Here is a 22,998-nt window from a genome sequence, read left to right on the forward strand (position 1 = left end):
TCAAAAATTTGTTGAAGATTTTACAAAGAGTTCAGAAACAAGAGGCTACTGTGCCTCAGAAAAAATACAAAACTACATTGGACAAAATTGTTCACTTATATTTTTCCTTGCTCAAGGGTATATGTTATTCAAAATAAGCTGAAAATTTTACATAGAAACTGAAGTTTTCCTCCTCTCTGGGACAGCTGAACTATACTTGTTCTCTGGTAGAGTCCAACCATAAAAAGTACCGAGACTCTTATTGAGTCATGTGACTTCTTAATAGCCTACATGGAAGTAAATGTACTTTGAACTTACAGGACATAAGGTAATAGGCTGGGATGGTAAGGGTGTGGTGGTATTGGCTGCTGTGATCGGTATCTGCTGCGCCCTGTGAGTCTTCGAGGCATAAAAGGTGGGTAAGTCTGCAAGAAAGAAGAAAATAAGCTTCAACTGGAATTTGTGCAACTGGAACTTGTGTCCAGTTCTGGGCTCCCCACACCAGACAGAAGTCAACATACTGGAGAGAGTCCAACGAAGGGCCACTAAGATGGGTCTGGAGCATCTCACATGTGAGGAAAGGCTGAGAGAGCTGGGACTGTTCAGCCTGGAGAAGAGAAGGCTCAGAGGGGATCTGATCAATGTATATAAATACCTGAAAGGAGGGTGCAAAGAAGACGGAGCCAGGCTCTTTTCAGTGGTGCCCAGTGACAAGACCAGAGGCAATGGGCACAAACTGAAACACAGAAGGCTCCGTCTGAACATCAGGAAACACTTCTTTACCGTGAGGGTGACTGAGCACTGTCACAGGTTGCTCAGAGAGGTGGTAGTCTCTCTCTCCTTGGAGATATTCAAAAGCTGACTGGACACGGTCCTGGGCAACCGGCTTTAGGTGACCCTGCTTGAGCAGGGGGGTTGGACCAGATAACCTCCCTTCCACCCTCATCCAGCCTGTGAGTCTGTGGTTCAACATTTTGTTTTCTTAATCATGAAATAAAATGAAATCTGAATCTTGAAATGCACTTTCAATAAAGTATTATTTAAAAAATCCTCTGCTCAAGTCCAAAAGTACCTCAGCCTCAGTTTGAAACAATTCCCATCGACAAAAATCATACCATTCAATGTGAAAAAGTAGTGACACACAACAGAAATCCTTGCAACCTCTTGTGTGCTTAGTCTACATGCAGACTGGTTTGGGAAACAAGACTTGGAACTGCTGACTCTTTTGTAAATATAAAAGCCCAGGCTTTAGGCTTGGTGTTATTATGCAGGCTTGTGCACAAGTGGTTGAGTAAAGAAGCCTTTAAAAAAAAAGTGTTTTAAAAAAGGTATTTTTTAAATTAAAAAACATTTTTTTAATTTAAAAAAGTATTTTAAAAAAATCTCTTTAAAAAATCCCAAACTTTTAAGCAGCGGTGTATATTTACATTCATATTAAAAAAAGGTTGAAGCCTTTCAAGTGTATGTGGAGAGTTTAATCTGTACAATTTCTGCAACTGGACAACACCTAAAGAGACAGTCAAGCCTAAAGCTTCAACGTGTTCTTTCCATGGGTAAATCAAAGCTTTTTTGTCATACTGTTTTTCATTCACATGCTAAGCTCTCTACTAGCATATTTAAGTTTTCTTTATATTGTTCTAAATTCCTTGTATTGCCTACTAAAATGGGGACAATACATGGTAAAAAAATTTCCACTTAAAGGCAAACTGTATTTTCCCAGAAATAGAGTACTAAAATTTTTTTAGTAATTTTTAAAACTGAAAGTCACGTACCACTCTTGAATTCATATTTGAAGGCCTTGAGAATTTTTTTTTGAAACAAAGAACACTCAAAGTGTTCTTTGAGTTCTTTTGAGTTTACTTTGTTAGTAAAGACTCAAAAGTCTTTACTAACATATTTTTCTTCTTCCATGTTTGAAATTCAAGAAAACACAAAAGCCCAACACCACCAATGACTAACCTAAATCCCCCTAAATGTACAATGGAAACATTATTAATAAGTAGCCATGGTCATACATAAAATTTACATGTGAATATAAACAAAATGCAAAAGAGCCAGAGTCTTTTTCTTGGAAGTAAGATCTCAACCTAGACATAGTAAATACCAATTTACTGCTTTGTGAATTCTGCAATCCAAAAATATAGTTAGAAACTGCTGGGTTCACTGAATGAAAAAGAATCCGAAATGCAGCCATTCCGTCTTAATTTTAATAAAGTTTTATAAAGATTTAGGATTGCTTTATAAAAGACCATATGATTACTTGTAATACACCTCTTTCTACTCCTCAGCGATATACAATCCAGAACTGAAGCATCAGAGAGGACAAATGCTATGTAATCTGCAAAAAATGGTATTTTATTCCTTATCTTCTTTAAAGACTTAACTTGGAAATCAAGAAAGCCTCATTCCAACCAAAATCTTTGTGATTACAATGTAACTCATCTAACGAGCATATTGAATAAAATACGAGCACTTTATGGAATTTTTAAGTATCTTTGTCTCCAGAGTGACTCATAGTGACTGAAAACTTCATTGAAAACCTGTACATCTTTAGTTTAACAATGAGCTAAATTTTTTTTTTAAATGTTGGAGACTTATTGGAACCTTTACAAAAACTGCAGCAAGCATTTAACTCTGTTGTGTGATCTCAAGGAGTCTAATTAAAGAGAAGTTATCTGTATATTCTGTAGTCACAGGGCCTAAAATTTCTTTCTCATTTAAAATTTTAAATAACAATATTCCTTTAAAACCTTCTGTCAACTTGATGCACAGGTTAAGCATTAAAAAAATTCAGAGCATATACTTCACTTCTAGTTATTTCTTCAAGCATTACACAGGCAGGAAAGGTCTTCTCAAAAAAAAGCCAACAACCCACACAAAACAACAACAAAACTCTCAGGACTAATATAATTGCAGATGGAAGTGCACCACAAAGATCCTAGCGGTAGCACAGATACTGGACACACCACAAAAGCACACACTTCAGCACAGACTTGATCCTGCACCAGGTTTAATTTTTTTTGTGCTACTGCAGTTGAACTGCCTGTAGACTCCTCAGAAAGTTGTCTGAAAGCAAGCTTGGCTGCCTGTAAAACATGGTGCAGTCTAAATTATGGAAGCACTCTCTACAACTGCTTGCCTGCAAATTACAAACACTCTGGAGAATAACTATTTTTAAAGCATTCTAGCTTTCCTGACTTGTGGAAACTCAACATATGATGAAGAATTAGCTAAAAGTGACAGCAGCTTTTCTAAACTGTAATAATTAGTTTCTGCAGTAGAAGTCCTGGACTGTGTGGTAACATGGAATGCTGTCTAAGTAACTGCTCTGACACTCTGCAGATAATGTTATCAGAAATCATTTGCTGGTATCATTAAGTTACCCTTAACTTCTTCAAAACCAGCTTAAAGAAAATGCTACGGTGTGCAGCTATAGCCAGTAATGGAATACAACAGCAAGAAGTGCAACTTTTCCACAAAATGTACTATAGAGTAAAGATCAAGAATGTTAATGCAGCATGAATGAAAGTGTAGCACAGAAAACAATACTTACTACACCAAACGACACCTCCTGGTGTAAAGGATCGTGGGTTAAGAATTGGAGAGGAGCTGAGGGAGGCAATGTTGGTGGATGGGATGAGGGAGGATATGTAAAACCTCCTACAGGAAGATGTTCTCCAAGCAGTTCTACTTCATTTTCTATCCTTTGAAGTGGCTTGGGGGGGGAAGGGGCGGAGGGGGGGGGGAGGGCGGGGGAGGGGGGAGAGAGAGAGAGAGAGAGGGGCTAGGCTTTGTTGCAATAATAGAGATGCAATTTTTCCCTGGTAAAGAACTGCAATCCCAGCTGTATATTCTGGCTGCTGTCGTCAATTTTATAGGGGGAAAAAAAAAGAATTTTACAGATATAATTGTACTCAGTTTCACACAGTAACTCTGTGAGCTATTCCTGTGTCATTAACACTACCAAAAAGCAAAGACAACACTACACATTTGATATAAATTCACCTTTTCCAGCTAGCCATGCTTATAGACCAGGAATTTATGCGATCTAGCAAATCTAGGAGTAGCTGTAATTTCCTGTGTCTTGCATTTTTCAGGACAAATATTTGCTCTCCTTCTTGCCAGGCTGCTCTCACTGTACAACTATGCGAGAGAAAAAAATAAACAACCATAGACAAGAACTGAAATTGTGCCAGAAAACCTGAAAAGTGGAGAGGAAACATGGCAACCCCCGTGGATTAAACTGCTAATGTTATTTAGTAATCAAGCAGATCTTTCCTAGGAGGGTCATGCAAGCAGTCCTACCAAGAATTACATAGTCCAGACGTTTCAGAAGCATGAAATTCCAGTTCAGTACTGTAATCTAGTCAACTACAGTACATCAGTCAGGCCCCAAAGTGCTCAAGAAATAACCAGGAATTGTCATTTTTTCATTAATATAGCTTTCTGTTGTTGACACTGGAACCATTTCAAGACATTCAGCTAAGAAAGCAACCTTGTGGAACCAAAGGAATATTCTGTTTCCCTGTTATGCAGAGCAAACTTTAAACACAAGGTATTCTTAAACCACTAAGATAAAATCCTTTTGCCAGAGCTGAAAGTTGACAGGCAAGCTTACTCAATAACCCAAGTAAGCAACCCAAGCTAAAACCCGAGCCCATACATTTTCTAAGGGAAAGTCTTATAAAGAGTACCCCTGAAAATCTTATTTTCCCAGCTGTTCTCCCATCATCATAACAAAGTGATTACAACCCTATCCACACCTAAGACATGGCATGGAGAAGTCTCAGCAGTGTTTCTAAGTAACAATGAACCTCTCTTCTATTTCTGCATTAGTGAAATGCTGGCCTCTTCTAACCAGAGGGGCAAGCAGATGGACACAAGTATACAGATAACCCCACAGTAAGAGCTGTAGGCCAAAACTGAAAAACTAATTTCCCCCTAAATCCATAACAGGCTCACATTTTCCCACATTTGTGTAGTTGCTATCACTAAGCTAAGTCTGCTTAAGCAGAAGGCATCAGTAACTTTCATAAGTAAAAAGAAAGAAAAAAAAAGGAAAAAAAAGAAAAAAAAAGGAAGACTGTAGACTCCTGAATTTGTCTGGACAACCTAAGGTCATTACAGTCTAGGAAAAGCACTGTCCATTTAAAAATTAACTGAGAAGTTATACAAAAGAAGCATGTAATGAAAGTAACATTCTGTGCTTTCTTCTCTCTCTGCTAAACTTTTCTCTGAGACTGCTACTGTACTATACAACCTCCTCTGGATTCTCTTCTGTTTCCTGGGAAAGAAATATCTGAAGGAATAGTTGGTGAAGCTAATATACATCTTTTTGACAGAAATAAAGGCCTATGGAAAAACAGCACAGATAACAGCTGATGAAATCTGAAGAGAAACACTGTGAACTTTAAAATCATTTTTTCATCTTCACACTAAGTGATTACAGACTTGCTAAGGAAGCGTAAGTGCAAAAACCCATTACTTTAAACAAAATCCTGTTTCCTCAATCAGGTATCAGCACTATTTGCCCATCCAGCCCTACCAATTCTATGGAGAGAGGGGCAAGAAGCATTACTTACCGACCGTGACTGCTGTGCTTGGAAAGGAACGAATTGTCCTGGAGGAGGCAAGTGAGAAGGGTGGTGTGGAGAGATATGAGAAGGATGCAAAAGGAAGGGATCACTAGAAATGAGGGGTGGAAATGCTGTATATGGTACAGGTAGGTGCTGGACTGAGCACGCCTGAAGCATCTGAAATAAAATGAAAACAACGTATTTTTGTCTCTAGCACAAACATTCTCTACAGAACATTCTATATATATTATGGAAAGATATCATTAAAACAAAGCAGTTCTCTTGCCTCCTTGGAAAAGCCTCCAAACCACACATAAATAGTAACTCATTCAAATACACAAGTAACCATGATTAGTACAGAACAGGCTCTAGAAGTACCACAGCGTAACATCTGCTAGGTGCAAAGTGGCTCTCATTTCTCATGAAGTCAGTGGGAGTTAGTGGGAGCAGATATATTTATCCCAGTTAATTTTATTTTTCCCACATACTATCTTCAAAACAACATGCCAAAGCAATGGTCTTGCAACTATTTTAAGCTCTAGATGGAGCTGAGGGACTCCCAGCTGTCAGACTGTGCCTTAAAACCTCTGTTGCCTCATATATTAAGAATAATTCATAAGCTCTGCTCAGTTCTGCACTTTGAGGAGAGCCTAATGCTCTGAAGGCAGCTCCCTAAGTGACAACTACTGTGGGAAATGGTCCTTTTTCTCTCTTCTTTGAAATTCCTCATACAAAAGCACCTTTGGGGATAAAGTGGTAAAGGCACTGCAAGGCATCAGGAATGTGCTTTGTGGAATTGTTCAGTTTTGCTTCCAACCTTAGATATGGGGGAGCAAGAAAACCTGCATTCTCTTTTTCTTGCTCTCTCATTCATCATCAGAATGTCAGGCATTTCTGTTACATTGCTGACAATTAAAAAAGTAATTAATAAGATACCTGTTATCAAATCTTACAAAGAAAGAGGACCCAAGTTCTGATCTCTTTTTTTTTTCATGTCACACAACATATATGGTGCATACTGACTATAACAGCGTAAAACGGTAAAGAGATCTAGTTTAAAATCAGATTACACTAGTGGAGGTGGAACTATCACCTTAATTTACTATGATCATGACCAAACATAAATTTTTACATGCACTGAAACAGTAGCAGATTAATTTGATCTGACTACTGTTTTTTCTTAAATGCTGACTATTCTTCACTGTCAGCTACTAAATAATTTTTCTAAAAAAGAAATACAACAGGCAAGTGTTTCTATTGTTAAAATACATTTTTATTATATTTTACTGAACTGAAAACTGTTCTCTGAAATAGCTGAAGATAAATTTGTAGGTAGAACATCACATAGTGTTCTTTAAAACAGCAGGTGCTTTGGAACATATAAATAGTTTCATCCCAAGATTCTACAATGGTAAAGGTTACGATAGCTCCAATGTTTGTTTGCAATGACCTGTGCTATGCCCATGGCACTTTTTAAGTTAGAGCGAATGAAGCTACATTATCTTTCAAGTGGAAAGAAATGAAAACTACCTGTTTATTCATTCAAGCTTTTGGAAAACTTCTGCTGTTTTAATATATGCTTCCAAGAAGTTTTAAAACTGATGAAGGTATTTAATAAAGTACTTTTGTTTATTTTATAGTTATATATGCAGTGAGAGAGACAAGTATTGTGAAAGTAACAAAAGGATACTGAGAAGTTCACAGATGAAGCTGATGAGCAAGCTGACATGCTGGAGGGCAGGAATATCTTTCAGATGTACTTTTGTAGGCTGGAGAAATTGGCTGACAGGAACCAGGTTCAACAAAAGCAAATGTGAAGTCTGGCACTGGGAGAGAATAACTCCATTGAGTAGGACATTTTGAGACTGACTGGCTGGTGAGCAGATTTGCAGAAAAAAGTGTTGGGTTCTGGTAGACACATCAAATAGGAGTACAGAAGAGCCACATTGTACTCCTGTGGTCAAAAAGTTCTACTGCACTCTCGGCTGCATTACTAAGAACATAACTAGTGGGTCCAGTGAAGTGATTCCGCCCCTCTGTTTTGAACTTGTGAAACTATTTCAAGCCCTGTGTCCAGTTTTGCACTCCCCAGTGCCAAAGAAACTCACTGACATACTGAAATGAGTCCGCTGAAAGACAACATGATGACCAGGAGCTTGGAGCACACTGCATAAAAGAGGAGGCTGCAGAACTGGATTTGTTTTGCCTTAAAAAGAGAGAACTAAGCAAAGACCTTACCACTGTCTTCAGCCACTTCATGAGAGTGGATAGGCAGAACCTGACTCTTTCTTGAGGGATAAAATGAAAAGGCAGGACCAATGGGACCAAGTTACGGCAAAGAAAATTCAATCAGATATACAGACAAAATTCTTCACCACAAAACACTGGAGGGGAGGCTTAGACGGATTGTGAAATCTCCATCCTTGGAAACTGGTACTGCTCTTAGCAGGTGACCACCAGATGACCTCCAGAGCCTCCTCCTACCTTACATTATTCCTCAATTCTGTGACATAATAGAAGAATTCATAAAGTCTGCCTCCTGGTGTTACACAAACTCAACCTTAATTCTTTATGTTCACTTGCACTGCATTCTCTCAAGACATTTGATTAACTGTTGTACGTTCAGTCCAAACAACCTGGTTGGAGCTTTATTCCTGTATATTTAAAGGACAGCTTCATTGTTGAATTATAAAACATTTTATGACTTGCACAGATAATATACCTGTTTAAAGCAGAGGGTAAGATTATTAGTATCTGTTGATTGGGTTTCCCTAAGCCCCAGTATAGTTTTAGGTTTTTCTCTGTTGTTGTTTCTCAGGTTATGTTGCTTTCTTGCCTTGATGAATTTATTATGCAAATATTTTTCCAATTTCTGAGTACCTAGTCTGAGATTGCTTTGCTCCACTAACGCCATCACTAAATAGAAGAAAAAAGTTGTCTCTCATTGTGCCTCGGGGATACACACTGACTCATGTAACAGATTTTCATTGATCTGAAAGATGAGGGGAAATATTGCAGACTGGCCAAATATTCCAGACTGGCCAGCAGTGTGCTGCAGACCTTCTTGTCTCTCATGGGGATAAGTGGCACCTGGACAAGATGAATGCAAATTCCCCTCACTCTTTAACAGGCAGCGTAAAGAAATAGGTGGTTACATCAGGGGTTTTGTTTCAGTGTCATAGGCTTGTTCATGCCCTCAGGTCACAGAATATGCAACAGGAAAAGTTAAAGTTACACACTGCTGGCAAATACACAGCTGGCAGAAAACAATATTTATACCAACATTACAAACCATTACTGGACACTAGATATAGTATTTATGTATAATAACACAGATTTATACTAGAAGAAGGAGAGGGGAAAAAAGCTGTGACTCTCCCAGCAGGTTCTGCAACTTTCTTTTGTACAGCTGAAACTTCTTGGGGTACACTTCTTCAGCTCTGGTGCCTGTTAGCACTTAATGATGAAATTTCCACAGAATGGTACCATCAGAATGCTATGACCTGGAAAGCGCTATCTCCAAGCTGATAGATAAAATTTCTGAGAAAACAGTTCAAGTTCTTTTAAATTTAAAGCTGGCAAATTAGCCAGTCAAGGCACTTTATTTTACTCCCAGAAAGGCACAGAAAGACATCATTATTAAAGAATATTTTTAATCATTTTGAGACAGAAGAGCCCTTCTCAGCTTTTAGTGATCCTTCAGGGTCTTACTACTTCACAGAAGAAAAATGACTTTGGAATATCAGACCTTTTTGTATATAACCAATCCCTGATCAAAGTCACTACTAGGTAAGATTTTTTCCTAGGTGAGCTGCCTAAGAAAAGCCTTAGAAACTTTCCTCTTACTATCTGAAAGTATGCAGAATAGCAGATGCTAGGAAGTCAGTTCATAAACTAGCATTTAGTTTGAATTAAAAACCACCAGGACTCTATACTACAAACAGTCATACCCTATAAAGACAGTTGGCAAGAACCATATGCCTACCAACTCTAAGGCCTACACTGCTATGCCACTGCAATTTACCACAGGGGAAAAAATGGCCATTTCCAACACAATTAAAGCCACACAGACACTGAAGGTCCAAATTGCCATTCCTAGGTCTAATATTGAAGCTGGTGTAATTACAGAGACCCACTTACTGGGGGAGGCACACTGCAAACTGGAAGGTGCTGCCCACTGAAAACCACTGAGCACCCTGGGACCTGCTGCGTGCTGCAGGCTGGGATGTGCTGGCCTGTGCAAAGCGGTATCCCATGTGGAGCCACCGTTGTCACTGTGTATGAAACAGGAACTGTGCCCTGATGGAGCTGCAGCAGAAGGAAAAAAAAAATTAATAACTTACCGTAAAGGTCTAACAGTATGGTATAGCACAATGAGTAAGATAGAAAAAAAAAAACCCAGAAAAAAATATATTCACAATGAAGGTGTAAAAGGGGGCATGTGCTTGTAATTGCTGTTTATTAAAATATTCTTCTCAATAGAATATTACTTATTGATCAGCAGCTTCTGGGCAAGGCCAAGAGGGATCTCTCAGCTTAAAATATTAAAACTTGAAAGGCACCTTAGAGTCACTCAGAAGCATCTCAGACTCTATTAAACCTTCCCCCCCCCCTCCACTCCCCGGTTAATCCTTACAAAATAAGGTGGCAGTAACTCCCACATAAAAGCTAATCCACAAGTAGCTAAAGAATCTTCTCGATTCTGAAGGGACTGATTCAATAATTTGGAGACTTGCATCTTTAAAGAACAAGAAAATTGTGTAGATTCTTTTTTCCAAAAGGGACGAATCTCTTGCTTCACTTGCAGACCAACATTCAAGCTACATCTCCTAACCTAAATGTAACAGAACAGCTAACGGAAAAGCTGAAAAGGAAAAGTAAACATGGCTATGAGACAGCAGATCCTAAGTATTCACATTTATATTGGGAAACAGATGCATGTAACCCAATTTTCTAGCTAGTGATATTCCCTAGAATTTAGTCATCAAACTAGGATGCAAAGGTATTCTGAACCTACAAACCAATTGGTGTTTTTGTTTTAAAAACACTGAACAAGAAATCTGTGATGCTCTAACAAAACTGATAAGGCTTAATGTCAGGGAGCACAGGTTAATAAAAAGGTAATTACTTGAAGGAAGCTCCCTCTTCCTTCATGATCTGCTAAAATGGAACAAGTAAGAAAGCTCATTAGGAAGGTGAGAATGAGTCAAGACAGGTAACTTACTGAACTGGTACTGTACAGTCAGACACAGAGGCCAAAACAAAACACAGATCACTGAACAGAACCTAAAATCCAGACCTGTGTACCACCAATGACAGAAACCAGTCTCAGGAGAGACACTGAATTTTGACTCAGTTCTGGCTCAAGTACAAAAGTTGGGTGTGATTCTGAAATGTTTACTGAATGTGACCTCTGAAAATGTCCTTGAAGTAAAAAACATCACCATGGAAGACCTCAGTGAGTCTGGAAACACTGACATCTGATGGTAGATGGTGCTTGGAAGTTAGAGGCAGTGAGATGGAACAAAATCCAGGCACATCATGATGTAAAACTTGCAACACAAAGCAAGAGCATGATTTGAATTTTTGAGATGTTGCAGCAGTAAAATTATTAATCAAAATGTAAGGTTGTGAAATGGCTAGAATGGCATTAGCTTCCACCCTTGCACTTGGCCCCGAATGCAAATAACTCCCTACTGACAACTGTTCTGTGCACATAATGCAACACACCAGTGGTATGCAGCTGTACTGAATGCAAACCAAGTTAGAATTGCATTCTATGCATGTGCAGTTTGACAAGTGGACATCCAGACAACCAGTTCTATTTCCCAGTTCATGACTATGGAGCAACTAGTGTACCTGTGCTGCAGCCTGCTGGTTTAAGAAACAACAACAACAAAGGTTACCTCAACAGGACAACTTCTTTCATAGGTCCTCAATTACAGAATTCTACACCAATTGCTGTCACAGAGAGGAATTATTATTTACTTTCTGGATCAACCACATCTCATTTTTTCCATGTCATTTACAGAGCAGTCGATTAGGCTTGGATGGCTAATTTGGTTATGTGACAATACTATCATGAGTTCTGCTGTCATGTAGGCAAGCAATTACAGGCATTGTTAATTCCACTTCTAAATAATCTATTTTAAATATTTAAAGAACTCCTAGGAAAAGGAGAGGTATTTTAGGTGACAGAGAATACATTATAATACCATATCTTTATCACATTAAATTAACTTCAGAAGCAAAATAACTGCATTTCAAGGATTTGAGCCAGAGGCCTACAGAACTATGCCAATAGATGCACTGACAAATTGTTAAATATCCATCTTCTTTATTAAAAGCCTGGACTTTCTTTTTGGGTTTGTTTTTTTTTTTTTTTCACTGCCCAGTCCATTGCTCCACACATACCAATAATATTCAACAAGAAAAATGCTCTGTAAGAGGGCAAATAGAATTTAGTGTTATGTGACTTTCATCACCAACTAATTTGGGAAGGAGAGGGATCTTAAAGATCTGGGGGAAAAAACCAGAACACCCCCCCGCCCTTTGCCCCCATCTTCAACATCCTTCTGTTTGTACTCTCAAACTCTTACCTGATCATGAATGTCAACCATCACTGCATTCTGCTGTGGTGGGTGAGCAGCTGGGTGCAACATACAAGGAGATACATTAGGTGGATGAAAGGCTCGGGGTTCTTCTATTGCTTGCTGCTGTCCATAGGAGAGATGGTGATAGTTTTCATCCTGGCTAATGGAATTATGTCTAGACAAACGATCTCTCCTTGTTCTCTGCCGTCGAATAGGAGGACTGGAAATGCATTAAACAAAAATTAGAGATTACATAAATGACACAAATCCTTCTTAATAACTAAAACCACAAGAGAATCAAGTATCAAGTAATTTTTTACATTGGAAAATTTTACTAGAACAGGTTTATTAGATTGGAATAAAACTTCTTACTGACAAAACTGCTAAAAGCCTTAGAGATGATACTTTTTGCAGCATAAAAGAGCTTAATAGAGCATAGCTTAATGCTGTAAAGGAAACCAGGAAAAGAACTCTTATGTAATATTAACCTGCTAAAAAAAAAAAAAAAAGGCACTTGGATTGCCAAGACAAGTGCAAAAAAGTCAAGATAGCAATCTTCATGAGATTTCTGTGCATTTATTCTAGGTAAAAATCCTTCATTACATGATCACAGATCTCCCCAGGGTCCTTGCTCCAACGAGGACACAGAATGGTTACCCACTTAGTGACAGCAGACAAAGCAGTAGACTCCTCTGAAGAAACAAATGAATTTTTCAGGTCTCAGATGTTCACTACATAACTAAGTGCCTCATAGAATTCTCTGCAGAAGATCCCAGGAAACTGTGATTGTGATAACCTTTTTTTTTTCAGAATGGAGAACTGTTGTGTAGAGCATCCACTTCTTTTGAGCAACTAATCTACAGGCACAGGATTCAATTATGTATTCTTATATAATTGTGTGTATGTTCTGAGTAGAGATGGTACTATCTTGAGCTGAGACTTCTGTAAATCAGAAACCAGCAGCTCAGGCTTATCACTCAGAAAATTACACACAAGCAACAAACTCACTATTAGAAGTTTTGATCAAGTCACTTCTCACTTATTTGGAAGTGGAAAGAACTGGAAGTGCAAAACCATCCCCCAGTACTTTCAATACATGCCTGCCAATCTCCACAACATATAAATTACAGGTCCTAGAGGCAACAGCAAATTAAAGCTACATGGGACTAAATGGTTTCTCACTTATGGAACAGGCTGGAGGAACCAAACTGCAGAGAAGAGACAAGAAGGGTCTGTGACCATTAGAACAATGCCCTCACCAACAGTGTGTGGAAGAGAACTTAAGATTTTTCACTCTCACTATTTCCGTTGCTATTACCAAATAAATATCAGATCAGCCTGAAACCCGTTGGCAAATCCCAGACATTCCTAAAGTTGAGTCCAACTTCTGTGCTGTGTGAAACAAACATACCCTAGGGAATGGGGAGCATACTACCAGCTATTCAGATGTTACTGTGAGAATATGATACAATGTCTCAAGCGATTATTTTACTGCCCTACTTCACAGGGATGTCATGCCATTATTGCCTTTCTTCGAACTGAAAAAAATGCGGATTCACAATAGGTCAGACAGAAGGCATAACATCAGGTTGTAATGCAGCATTCTTAAAACAAAACAAAAAAACCCAACCAAACAAAAAATAATGCATAGCGTTCTTTATCTTTGTGAATTACCATGTCAGAACATACAAGTTGTGTTTCCTTCTAAGCACTAAGAACCTCAATTCACTGTCTTGCCAATTTGTCTCAATTCCAGTCTCCTTTTCCAGAGTTTTGTCACACTCTCTATCTCTCTATTACTAGTATGATACACCTGTTACATTAGGTAGAAATAGTATATATGATTTCTAACCACAGAGCTATTAATGCAAAAAATGTTATGTTTTTGGCATATTAAGGCTGCTTTAAAGTTGCTATCTCCTGCTATGAAACAGAAATGCTCTGAATACTTGAACATACGATGTCTTTTTGTTTGGAAAAGCTGCAGGAATAGAGGAATGTTACAAAAGACAGCTCCAATGTTTTGGAAAAAGAAGAACAGAAATTCTCGTAACTGCTACCAGCACTTAGACAAGGTATTGCCTCATAAAACTACTCTTAGACCTGCCTTTGTTAAAAGGCCTGGCTTTACTTTTCTAGAATGATGAGAAAACACAGCCACCAAAAGCAGGCAAAACTTCCAGAGTGTTTTTTTTTTTTTTTATATGAATGGAGTACCATTCCCTGGGAAAAGCAAAACTGGATTTTTTCCTATGCAAAGTGGTAAAGAAACTGTACTTTTCATTCAGCAAAATTTAGAGCATCTGGACACACAGGTCTACATGCTTCCTGAATTTTTGGAAATTACTTCTGAAGAATTGTGAAAACATGGATCTAAACTATTATTTAATATCAGTAATGAACTTGTGCTTGAAATCTTTATAAATTATCCACAAAAAAACCTCCTCTGGTTCTACATGCACAGTACAAACACAGTAAAACAGAGAGATAGGATGGAAGTGGTGAAAAAATGCAGGAATTCCTACCCTCAGGTAGGAACAGCCATCATAAGGTATCGATAACTGCAGAGTTAAGGGCAATTTCTTTGCAGCTGAACTAATCCTGTTAGTTCAGAATTACATTCAAGACAAGGAGGAAAGAAAGCACGGATCAAAGGTGAGGCACAGCAATGGTACAGATGTCCTCATTCCACAATGACGGGTTAAGCCTAATTGAAATGGCCTTCTCCATTTCATATAGGCATGCATTATGCTTTTACAGTCACAATTTATCTGTACTGGAAGTAGCTGGACAAAAATAATATCTTTCTGCAAATTCATACCAGAAGTCTACCCTTCTAAATACAATATTTATTCGCTTACAGTTAATCTGAAAAAAACCCACAAACCTGTTCTGCTAGGCACAGTACAAAATCCCTAATACAAAAAGATAAAGTCTAAACAGTGATGCAGATAATGGAAAAAATACAGATACCTACAGCCAGCTCAAATCCAACAGTGCACTCAAGCTAAAAAATGTTGACTCAAGTGCAGGGAAACATTCAAATGACTCTGATTAGAGCATAAGCAGGTGTTATTACCCAAGAGCAGGTGAATTGGCCCTAGAAAGAGTAATGTTTTGTGTCCACAATGCTGCAGCCAGCCTAACAACTCCTGTCAGACTGAAGATGGAGAGACACCTCAGTGCAGAGCCATTTGCAGCATGGTTTACTTGCAAGCCACAGGCCACTATCTTGGTAACACCTGACTGCATTTGATTGTCAAGACACTCAACCCATACACATTCATCTCCTACACATCCCATTCTTTTTCATCTCACAGTATATCCAAACTGTCTAGATTCAGCTATCTGGCATTTAGCTTGTTAAGCACTCTACTTACTCTGCAGATGTTAATGAACATTGCAAAGAAATCTGTGTAGGCTGGCTGGACACCAAACAACAATGGCCAAACGCAGCATATTCTAGGCATCTTGGTTCAAACTGTTTTAAGGTAAAAAACACTTCATGGACCAAATGCCCCTGTAGAGCATCCCTGCACCAAATTGTATAAAAACCCTAATCTTCTTCACAATAACCCTGCAAGTCCACATTTCAATCTCTTAAGTTTGGCAAGCTGTTTCGCAAGCTGTATTTTGAATGCCACTGACTGAAACATTTCAGATTGATGGACTTGAAGCAAAGATAGAAAACTAGCATGTTTTAAAGTCTCTTGCCTCAAAACTACCCCTAACTGATCATGGTTGACAAATTTGATTTGTGGAATCAGAAGAAAACCAGTTATCTATTTCTTAAACCTAATATTTTATATTCATGAAAAAGCACAGACACTTCAATTTTAGCACAAATCAAGCCACAATATTTCTCAGAAGCAAGCAGAGGGACAGTGTGTTTTAACTTGCATTACATGACTCAGCATTTCAGGGCAGAATGTGAGGCAATGAAAGTTTGTGTTTTGGATAATAAGTTTAACTAGAATAGTAAAAAAGTCTGGTTTTGTGTTTTCCTATACTATCATCCACCCAGCCACCAGTTCAACCTGGCCATCCAAATCTCTACTCTTCCACGACCATCGGAACTTCTTCCAAAATCTTTACTTTGAGAGGTTAATGAGCCACAAGCTATAACCAACATGAAAATCTAACTCCTATTATATGTGAATCATCCATCTCAGCAACCGTTTGATACTATGCTAACCTCCTCACTCTCCCCAGCAAATACCCCTCATCTTTATTTATATTGTTTTTATGTATGAAAATAATGACTGCAGTGAAAATTATGGTACTACATAAGTAACTCTTAACATCTTTAACAGTACCCTGATGAGAAAGATTTTTCCTTGTGTTTTTCTACATGCATATTGCTCCAGTGCAGAGTGAAAAAGAATCAGGCTCATAACTAAAAATGCTAATAAGCATTCCCTTCCCCAAGCTGACTATTCACACAAAGTACTGGATGGTGCACCAAACTGAATTACATCCAGTAACTTTTCAGTTACAATTATAACAACTTACAGCTCAAAGGAAACGTTAACATGTTCACCCTGTGTGATCTAGTCAGTGCTGCCTGAAATACACCTCCCTTGAGCTGAAATCAGGAAGAGTAAGAAAGTGTTTCCCAATCTACACAGCTTGCTTACCTCCTCCTGTTTCGTGCAGGTGTGTTGCATCGTTCCCCTGAGAAGTGGTGTTGGCTGGGCCGAGCCAGAGGAGGCTGCCTATTTGATGTCATCTCCCATGGTCGCATTGGTGGTGATGAGGCTGGTGATGCTGCTGTATAGTCAAAGACTGAATGGGAAAGGCGTTGTCGCTTGGGACTGGGACTGTCTTCGCTCTGTGTGAGTGCAAAAAAACCCAAACAAAAAAAAAACAAAAAACCACTTCCAGGTGAGTGAATTACAATCCATACTTGTAATACTATGTATTGCAGCTAGCATTAGGAGTGGCTTGTTGAAGATTGCACTGAAGCACCATGAAATTAAACGCCTGCAAGTAGTTGCCTGTTTATTATCTTTATAACACAGATTTGTAATGGCTCCCTAACCCATAAAAGAATTGCTACTAGATTATATTTTAGCAGCCATTAAAAGATAAAAATTCTAACATCCATGCAAAAACAAATCTATATAGGAAAAAATAACATGAAGAAAATAAGGCATAACCTATTTTACATCCCTCTCACCCTAGCATTTATAGGCTACAGAAGCATGAAAAGATGTATAAGCACAGTCTTCACAACCATGGAATTCACACTTGTCAGTAAGCAGATGTCATACAGAGCTTGGGCTCTGCATTGTGTCCCCTTCCTATCAGATCCATACGTACATACATAGCTAATCAGACATTTGCTCTGTACTGCAGCCTATTTTAATTCTTCTAGCCCAGCAGAGAGGTGCTTCATCCTTCTACTTATTACTGTAATGACGGTCATTAAATTAAAGTACCTACACCTAACCTGAAAAAAAACTTCATCTCTGGTTAAGTCTGTGTTCTTCACTGAAATTCTTCAGGGACTACATAGTGCCTAACATTTTCAGTGCTAGTGACATGAAGGCCATTCATCTCCAAATAACATTCTCCCAGTTCCTTCTGAACTCAAGTAACTACCTTCTGAACTCAAATCTCTCCTCTTCATTGTGTGTCCATGCTACTGAATCATTAAATTGAGCTGTCATTCTTTTCAGAAGTTCCCACAAATGCCTCTGAATCCAGCAGCTATGATTCCATAGAATCATACAATGGTTTGGGTTGGAAGTGACCTTAAAGATCATCTAGTTCCAACCGCCCTGCCATAGGCAGGGACACCTTCCTCCAGACCAGGTTGCTCTAAGCCCCATCCAACCTGGCCTTGAACACTTCCAAGGATAGGGCATCCACAACTTCTTTGGGCAATCTGTTTCAGTACCTTGCCACCCTCACAGTGAAGAATTTCTTCCTTATATATAATCTAAATCTACCTTCTTTCAGTTTAAAGCCATTACCCTTTGTCCCATCACTACATACCCTTGTAAAAAGTTTTTTTTTTTTTTTTCCAGCTTTCTTGTAGACCCCTTTTAGGTACTGGGAGGCTGCTATAAGGTGTCCCTGGAGCCTTGTCTTCTTCAGGCTGGACCACCCCAACTTTCTCAGCCTGTCTTCACAGGAGAGGTGCTCCAGCAATAAATATCCCTCCCCTTCACCCCACTATTCTGTCAAAATTACAGCACATCATGCTGTTAACAAGCATAACAACTGACAATACAGAAAAATACAAGTTCTACTCCAGAGCTCACTGACACACAAAAACTAAAAGCAACACAGGAACTACCACACTGGGTCCATCCTTGAGTTCAAACATCACATAGACTTCTCTGACAGAGCACTCCTGGTGCAAGCCAAATTATAGCGCTTTGCTGCTCTTCAGCTTGTCCACTCACCCCACTTCCATTTCAGTCCACCACAGCATTACTTCAATTAACCAAAATGACCCCAAATTTGCATTTAATTGCAGATGGCTGATGCAGAAAAAAACTTGTCTGCAATGGCTTTGTATTCCTAAACTGCGCCTCTCAGAGCCTGATAAGCCAGAGATTGTTAGAGATCTTATTTCAGATTTACTTGCAGACTAGACTATGGACCTCTTCTGGTTCTTAGTTTCACAAGGGCCTATCATTTTCTGAATACTGTCAATCGCTTCTTGGTAGGTTACCATTGACATGTAGCTTGTCCTCCAGTGTGTTCTTTTCAGTGCAAGCATGCTCTTTTTTAACACCTAATAGTTTTGTGCAGGTGTTTAAGAGAAAAAAAGGTATTTTGACTTGTGGCCATTTTTACTAAATTTCACTCCTTTTGAACCCCATGCTTTCAAATACTTTAACATAAATTAGAGTTTTCCCCTACTATACATTGTCTCAAGCAGTCACTAGTAGTGACCAAAGAACAGAAAAAGGTCAAAACCAAAAATAAAACAGCAACAGAAAACCCCAAACCAACAAAAGCATACATATAAAATAAATGGGGTGTCCATCTGTTAGATGTAGTACTATTAGCATGATTTCTTTAGGGAAACAGGCTGATGACGCCTGTATCTGCTTGTTGCTCAATCTCTTTTGAACTCCTTAACCAATTGCACTTGAATTTTACAGAGAAAAATAGGTCAAAAGACAGTTATGCACCTGAGGGTTCATGAAAGTAGATGTCCAGGCAAAGGGTGACTCTTCCAGAAGGCTGCCTGCCCTCAGGAGCAAAACACCAAAAACTGGAAAAGAAACCTGAGAAGTGCCTTGACAGCAAAGCTGTTGTTAAAATATGTATTTTGTAGATTTCAGAGAACCTTGCCAAAGGATAAATCATAAAGAAACTATGCTATATTTGTTCTGCCATTCAGAGTTGCTTATATAATCTGTTTTACTGTTGTGATAGAACAAGTCAGAGAGAAGGATGATTTGTGGCCCAAGTTGAAGCTTTCAGGATAGTATAATTTTTTACATCATGATGACTTAAGTCTATTCAGAGAGAAACACAGGTAATAAAAAAACAGGTAAATAAGGTATGCTGGGGTCTTGGGAGTACAAAAGGAAAAGTCAAAAGGAGGAAGGAAACACTGGGTTTAGTGAAGTTGTCAGAAAACAAAGCACAGAAATAACAAAATAACCACTGCTGTCCTGCTACATTCTGTATGTGCTTTTGGCTGGGGATCTTCCACTGCTACTGCCCTAATTTAAATCTGGCACCTTTCCCAAGCGTTAACACCAGTATATCCAGCCCTGTAAAAAGCAATCTACTTTAGAAAAACAGTTATTTGATTATTTTTCCTTTTGTTCATGGAGTATACCACCTCAATGACAGTGGAGATGCAAACTACTAAGTAATTAGCCTTCATTATCACTACAAATTACTAACTCACACAGCTATTTCAAACTCCGTAAGAAGTGCTAGCTTCCCTCTGCACTAAGCAACAGTATTTTCACTCAAAATTGTTTCCTATTAAAAAGAAAATAAAGATAAAATAATTTTTGGAACTACATATAAGTATAGATTTAAATCTAATTATGTCTTTTTCTGTATTGAAAAAAGTAGTAAACTGAAGCTAAGCCAAACTTCTTTGTAAAACGGATGTCAGAAAAAAAACCCAACACAAACCTAAAGTCAAAGAAGACTTGGTGTTTTGTCTTAGTTTTTATTAAGAAACCAGTTCTCATGTGATGACTTGTAGCAAGGTAATACTAACATAAGAGAAAGCATATAGTACGTAGTACAGGGAGCTAATGACAGACACATATCCTATATAATTTAAGATTTGTTTTCATGTCATTTTCAAAAAGCACGTGGAATAACTAGATATTGGCAGTATAATTTTGCAGTCTACATTATTATTTGCCACTAAGTTCAATAGTTTATTTGTGGAATGATACTTTTCAGCAATGACGGTAGCTCCCCAAATCCCCAAACCACTCTAGTTGAATCTTGCTAATATTCAAAATAAACTCTGGGACTACTGCTGCTTTTAACAGCCATTATGCTATATGTTTTAATCCTGCCCAACAGGCAACAAGAACAGAATGTCCGGCAGCTATCAAGAACATTGTCTCTAGCTTTTAATTAACAAGGTGAAAGCACTACCTTATTTTAAATAGTAATTCAACAAAAAAAGCATGATAAACAGAAATATAGATCATTTCATGTTTAAAGGCAACAGTATCAGGACAAAGGCATCAGACTGCTACTAGTAAAAGCAGCAGCTTATGTCAGGACACTAAAACCTACAATGTCATCCCTAAAAGTCAGCATTTCACAGACATCCTCAGTTTTGCCCCATTCTCATCTGTGTACCCTGTAAGTTCTCACAGTAAAATGGTAACAAAAGTGATTAAAGAGTATGCCCATTTGTAAAACATCCTTTAAAAACATCCTTTAAAAAAATTGTTTGTTATACTTCTGTATGTTTCTTGTAGTAATTTTTTGTATGTTTTATCTAAATGCTGTTCCATTTAATTTGGAAAAGACTAGCTATTTTCACCAAGACAATACCCTTGGAGGTGTTTCTTTTCCATTCTCCTTTTCCCGTCAAATTATAAAGACTGCATATATACTCATAGATGACAAGCCATCACAGAAGGTAATTATTACAAAAACAATTGCTTCCAATATCTGAAAAACACTCTCCAACCCTCTAAGTATTCTCACTTAATGGTCCTAGGAAGTACAACAGGAAACTTACTCCATACCCTCAATCTCAAATTTAGGGAATAAACTATGTGTATCGTGCAGCCCATAAAAACCTTTACTTTTAAAGTAAACTAATACTTGAAGAGTATTTTCACGCATAGACTTTTGCTTAGAAAGTTTTAGACAGAGAGTACAATCTGGTGCGTATACCCTACATAACACTACCAAGCTGACTAGAAATCTGCAGCTGCATGTTTCCTCCCCATAAATGCATACTGAGAAGTCAATGATTTTTCCCATGATATGAACTGGTAAACAAGAAAGCTTATAAGCATTTTCAAATTTAACTATAGGCATCTAATGGGCTACTAAATTGAGCGTTTTGCATATCCTACCTGCAAAGGATCTACATACTCCAACAACAGTGATCTCATTTACATTCCAATGTTTCTAACACTCTGATCATACCTACAACAGTAGTAAAATCTTGGGCTGAACTAACAGTTGTGTCCAAATACAGTGGCTTATTCATAGGCCAGGCCAGGACTAAGCTCATTTAAAGTACATTATATAGCTCATGTCTAGTAAGTTCTGGAAGAGCTCTGCCCCATGACCCTAGAACCAAGACAAAGAAACTCACTTATGTGACTGGATGGAGTCATTGAGGCCCTCATGGTCTTGGAAGTCTTATTGTCTTCTTCCAGAAGAAATGGAAGAATGGCAGAAATCTGCTTTCCCAAGAAAGCAGCAGAGGCAGAAGTTTAACTTAGGTGTGGCATTACAAGGTAGAGTTTACAAGACAGTTCAGTGCAGAGCTGTATTTAACTAACTTGTTGCTCTTGGAAGTGCCCTGTGCAGTGTAGTTGAGATTCTTTGTCATCAGATGTCTCTGCATCACAGCATGTCCTGGGTAACGTGGGTCTTTTTTCCCCAATGTCTAACCATTCATCTAGTCATAGAATCACAGAATCACTAAGGTTGGAAAGGAACTTCAAGATCACCAAGTCCAACCATTAACCCAACGTCACCATGCCCCGTAAACCAGGTCCCGAAATGCCACATCCACATGTTTTTTGAACACTTCCAGAGATGGCGACTCCACCACCTCCCTGGGCAGCCTGTTCCAATACTTGATTACTCTCTCGGTGAAGAAATTTTTCCTGATATCTAGTCTAAACCTCCCTTGGTGCAACTTGAGGCCACTTCCTCTCGTCCTGTCACTAGTTAGTTGGGAGAAGAGACCAACACCTTATCACCCTCAACAACTACTACTTTCAGGTAGTTGTTGAGGGTGATAAGGTCTCCCCTCAGCCTCCTCCAGACTGAACAACCCCAGTTCCCTCAGATGATCCTTATAAGACTTGCGCTCCATACTCCTCACCAGCTTCATTGCCCTTCTTTGGACACGCTCCAGCACCTCAGCATCCTTCTTGTAGTGACAGGCCCAGAACTGAACACAGCATTCAAGGTGCGGCCTCACCAGTGCCAAGTACAGGGGCATGATCACTTCCCAAGTCCTGCTGGCTGCACTATTTCTGATACAGGCCAGGATGCTGTTGGCCTTCTTGGCCACCTGGGCACACTGCCGGCTCATGTTCAGCCGGCTGTCAACCAGCACCCCCAGGTCCTTTTCTGCCAGGCAGCTCTCCAGCCACTGCTCCCCAAGCCTGTAGTATTGCAAGGGGTTGTTGTGACCGAAGTGCAGG

The 22,998-nt window shown here is 38.8% G+C and overlaps 1 protein-coding gene across 1 annotated transcript in view; it reads right to left on the reverse strand.

Annotated features, from left to right (window-relative positions):
• The window catches only part of LOC309415590 (E3 ubiquitin-protein ligase RNF38), a gene marked incomplete at both ends in the record, with an annotated part of 122,612 nt that overhangs the window by 9,286 nt on the left and 90,328 nt on the right, over nt 1-22,998 (reverse strand). Inside the window, 6 exons of the mRNA XM_082013139.1 lie at nt 298-404; nt 3,533-3,694; nt 5,562-5,732; nt 9,696-9,863; nt 12,155-12,368; nt 16,786-16,979. Coding sequence (XP_081869265.1) covers nt 298-404; nt 3,533-3,694; nt 5,562-5,732; nt 9,696-9,863; nt 12,155-12,368; nt 16,786-16,979 — 1,016 coding nt within the window. The remainder of the gene's footprint in view (nt 1-297; nt 405-3,532; nt 3,695-5,561; nt 5,733-9,695; nt 9,864-12,154; nt 12,369-16,785; nt 16,980-22,998) is intronic.

This window comes from Phaethon aethereus, assembly GCF_964289735.1.
Source record: "Phaethon aethereus genome assembly, chromosome: Z".
Classification (NCBI taxonomy): Eukaryota; Metazoa; Chordata; class Aves; order Phaethontiformes; family Phaethontidae; genus Phaethon; species Phaethon aethereus.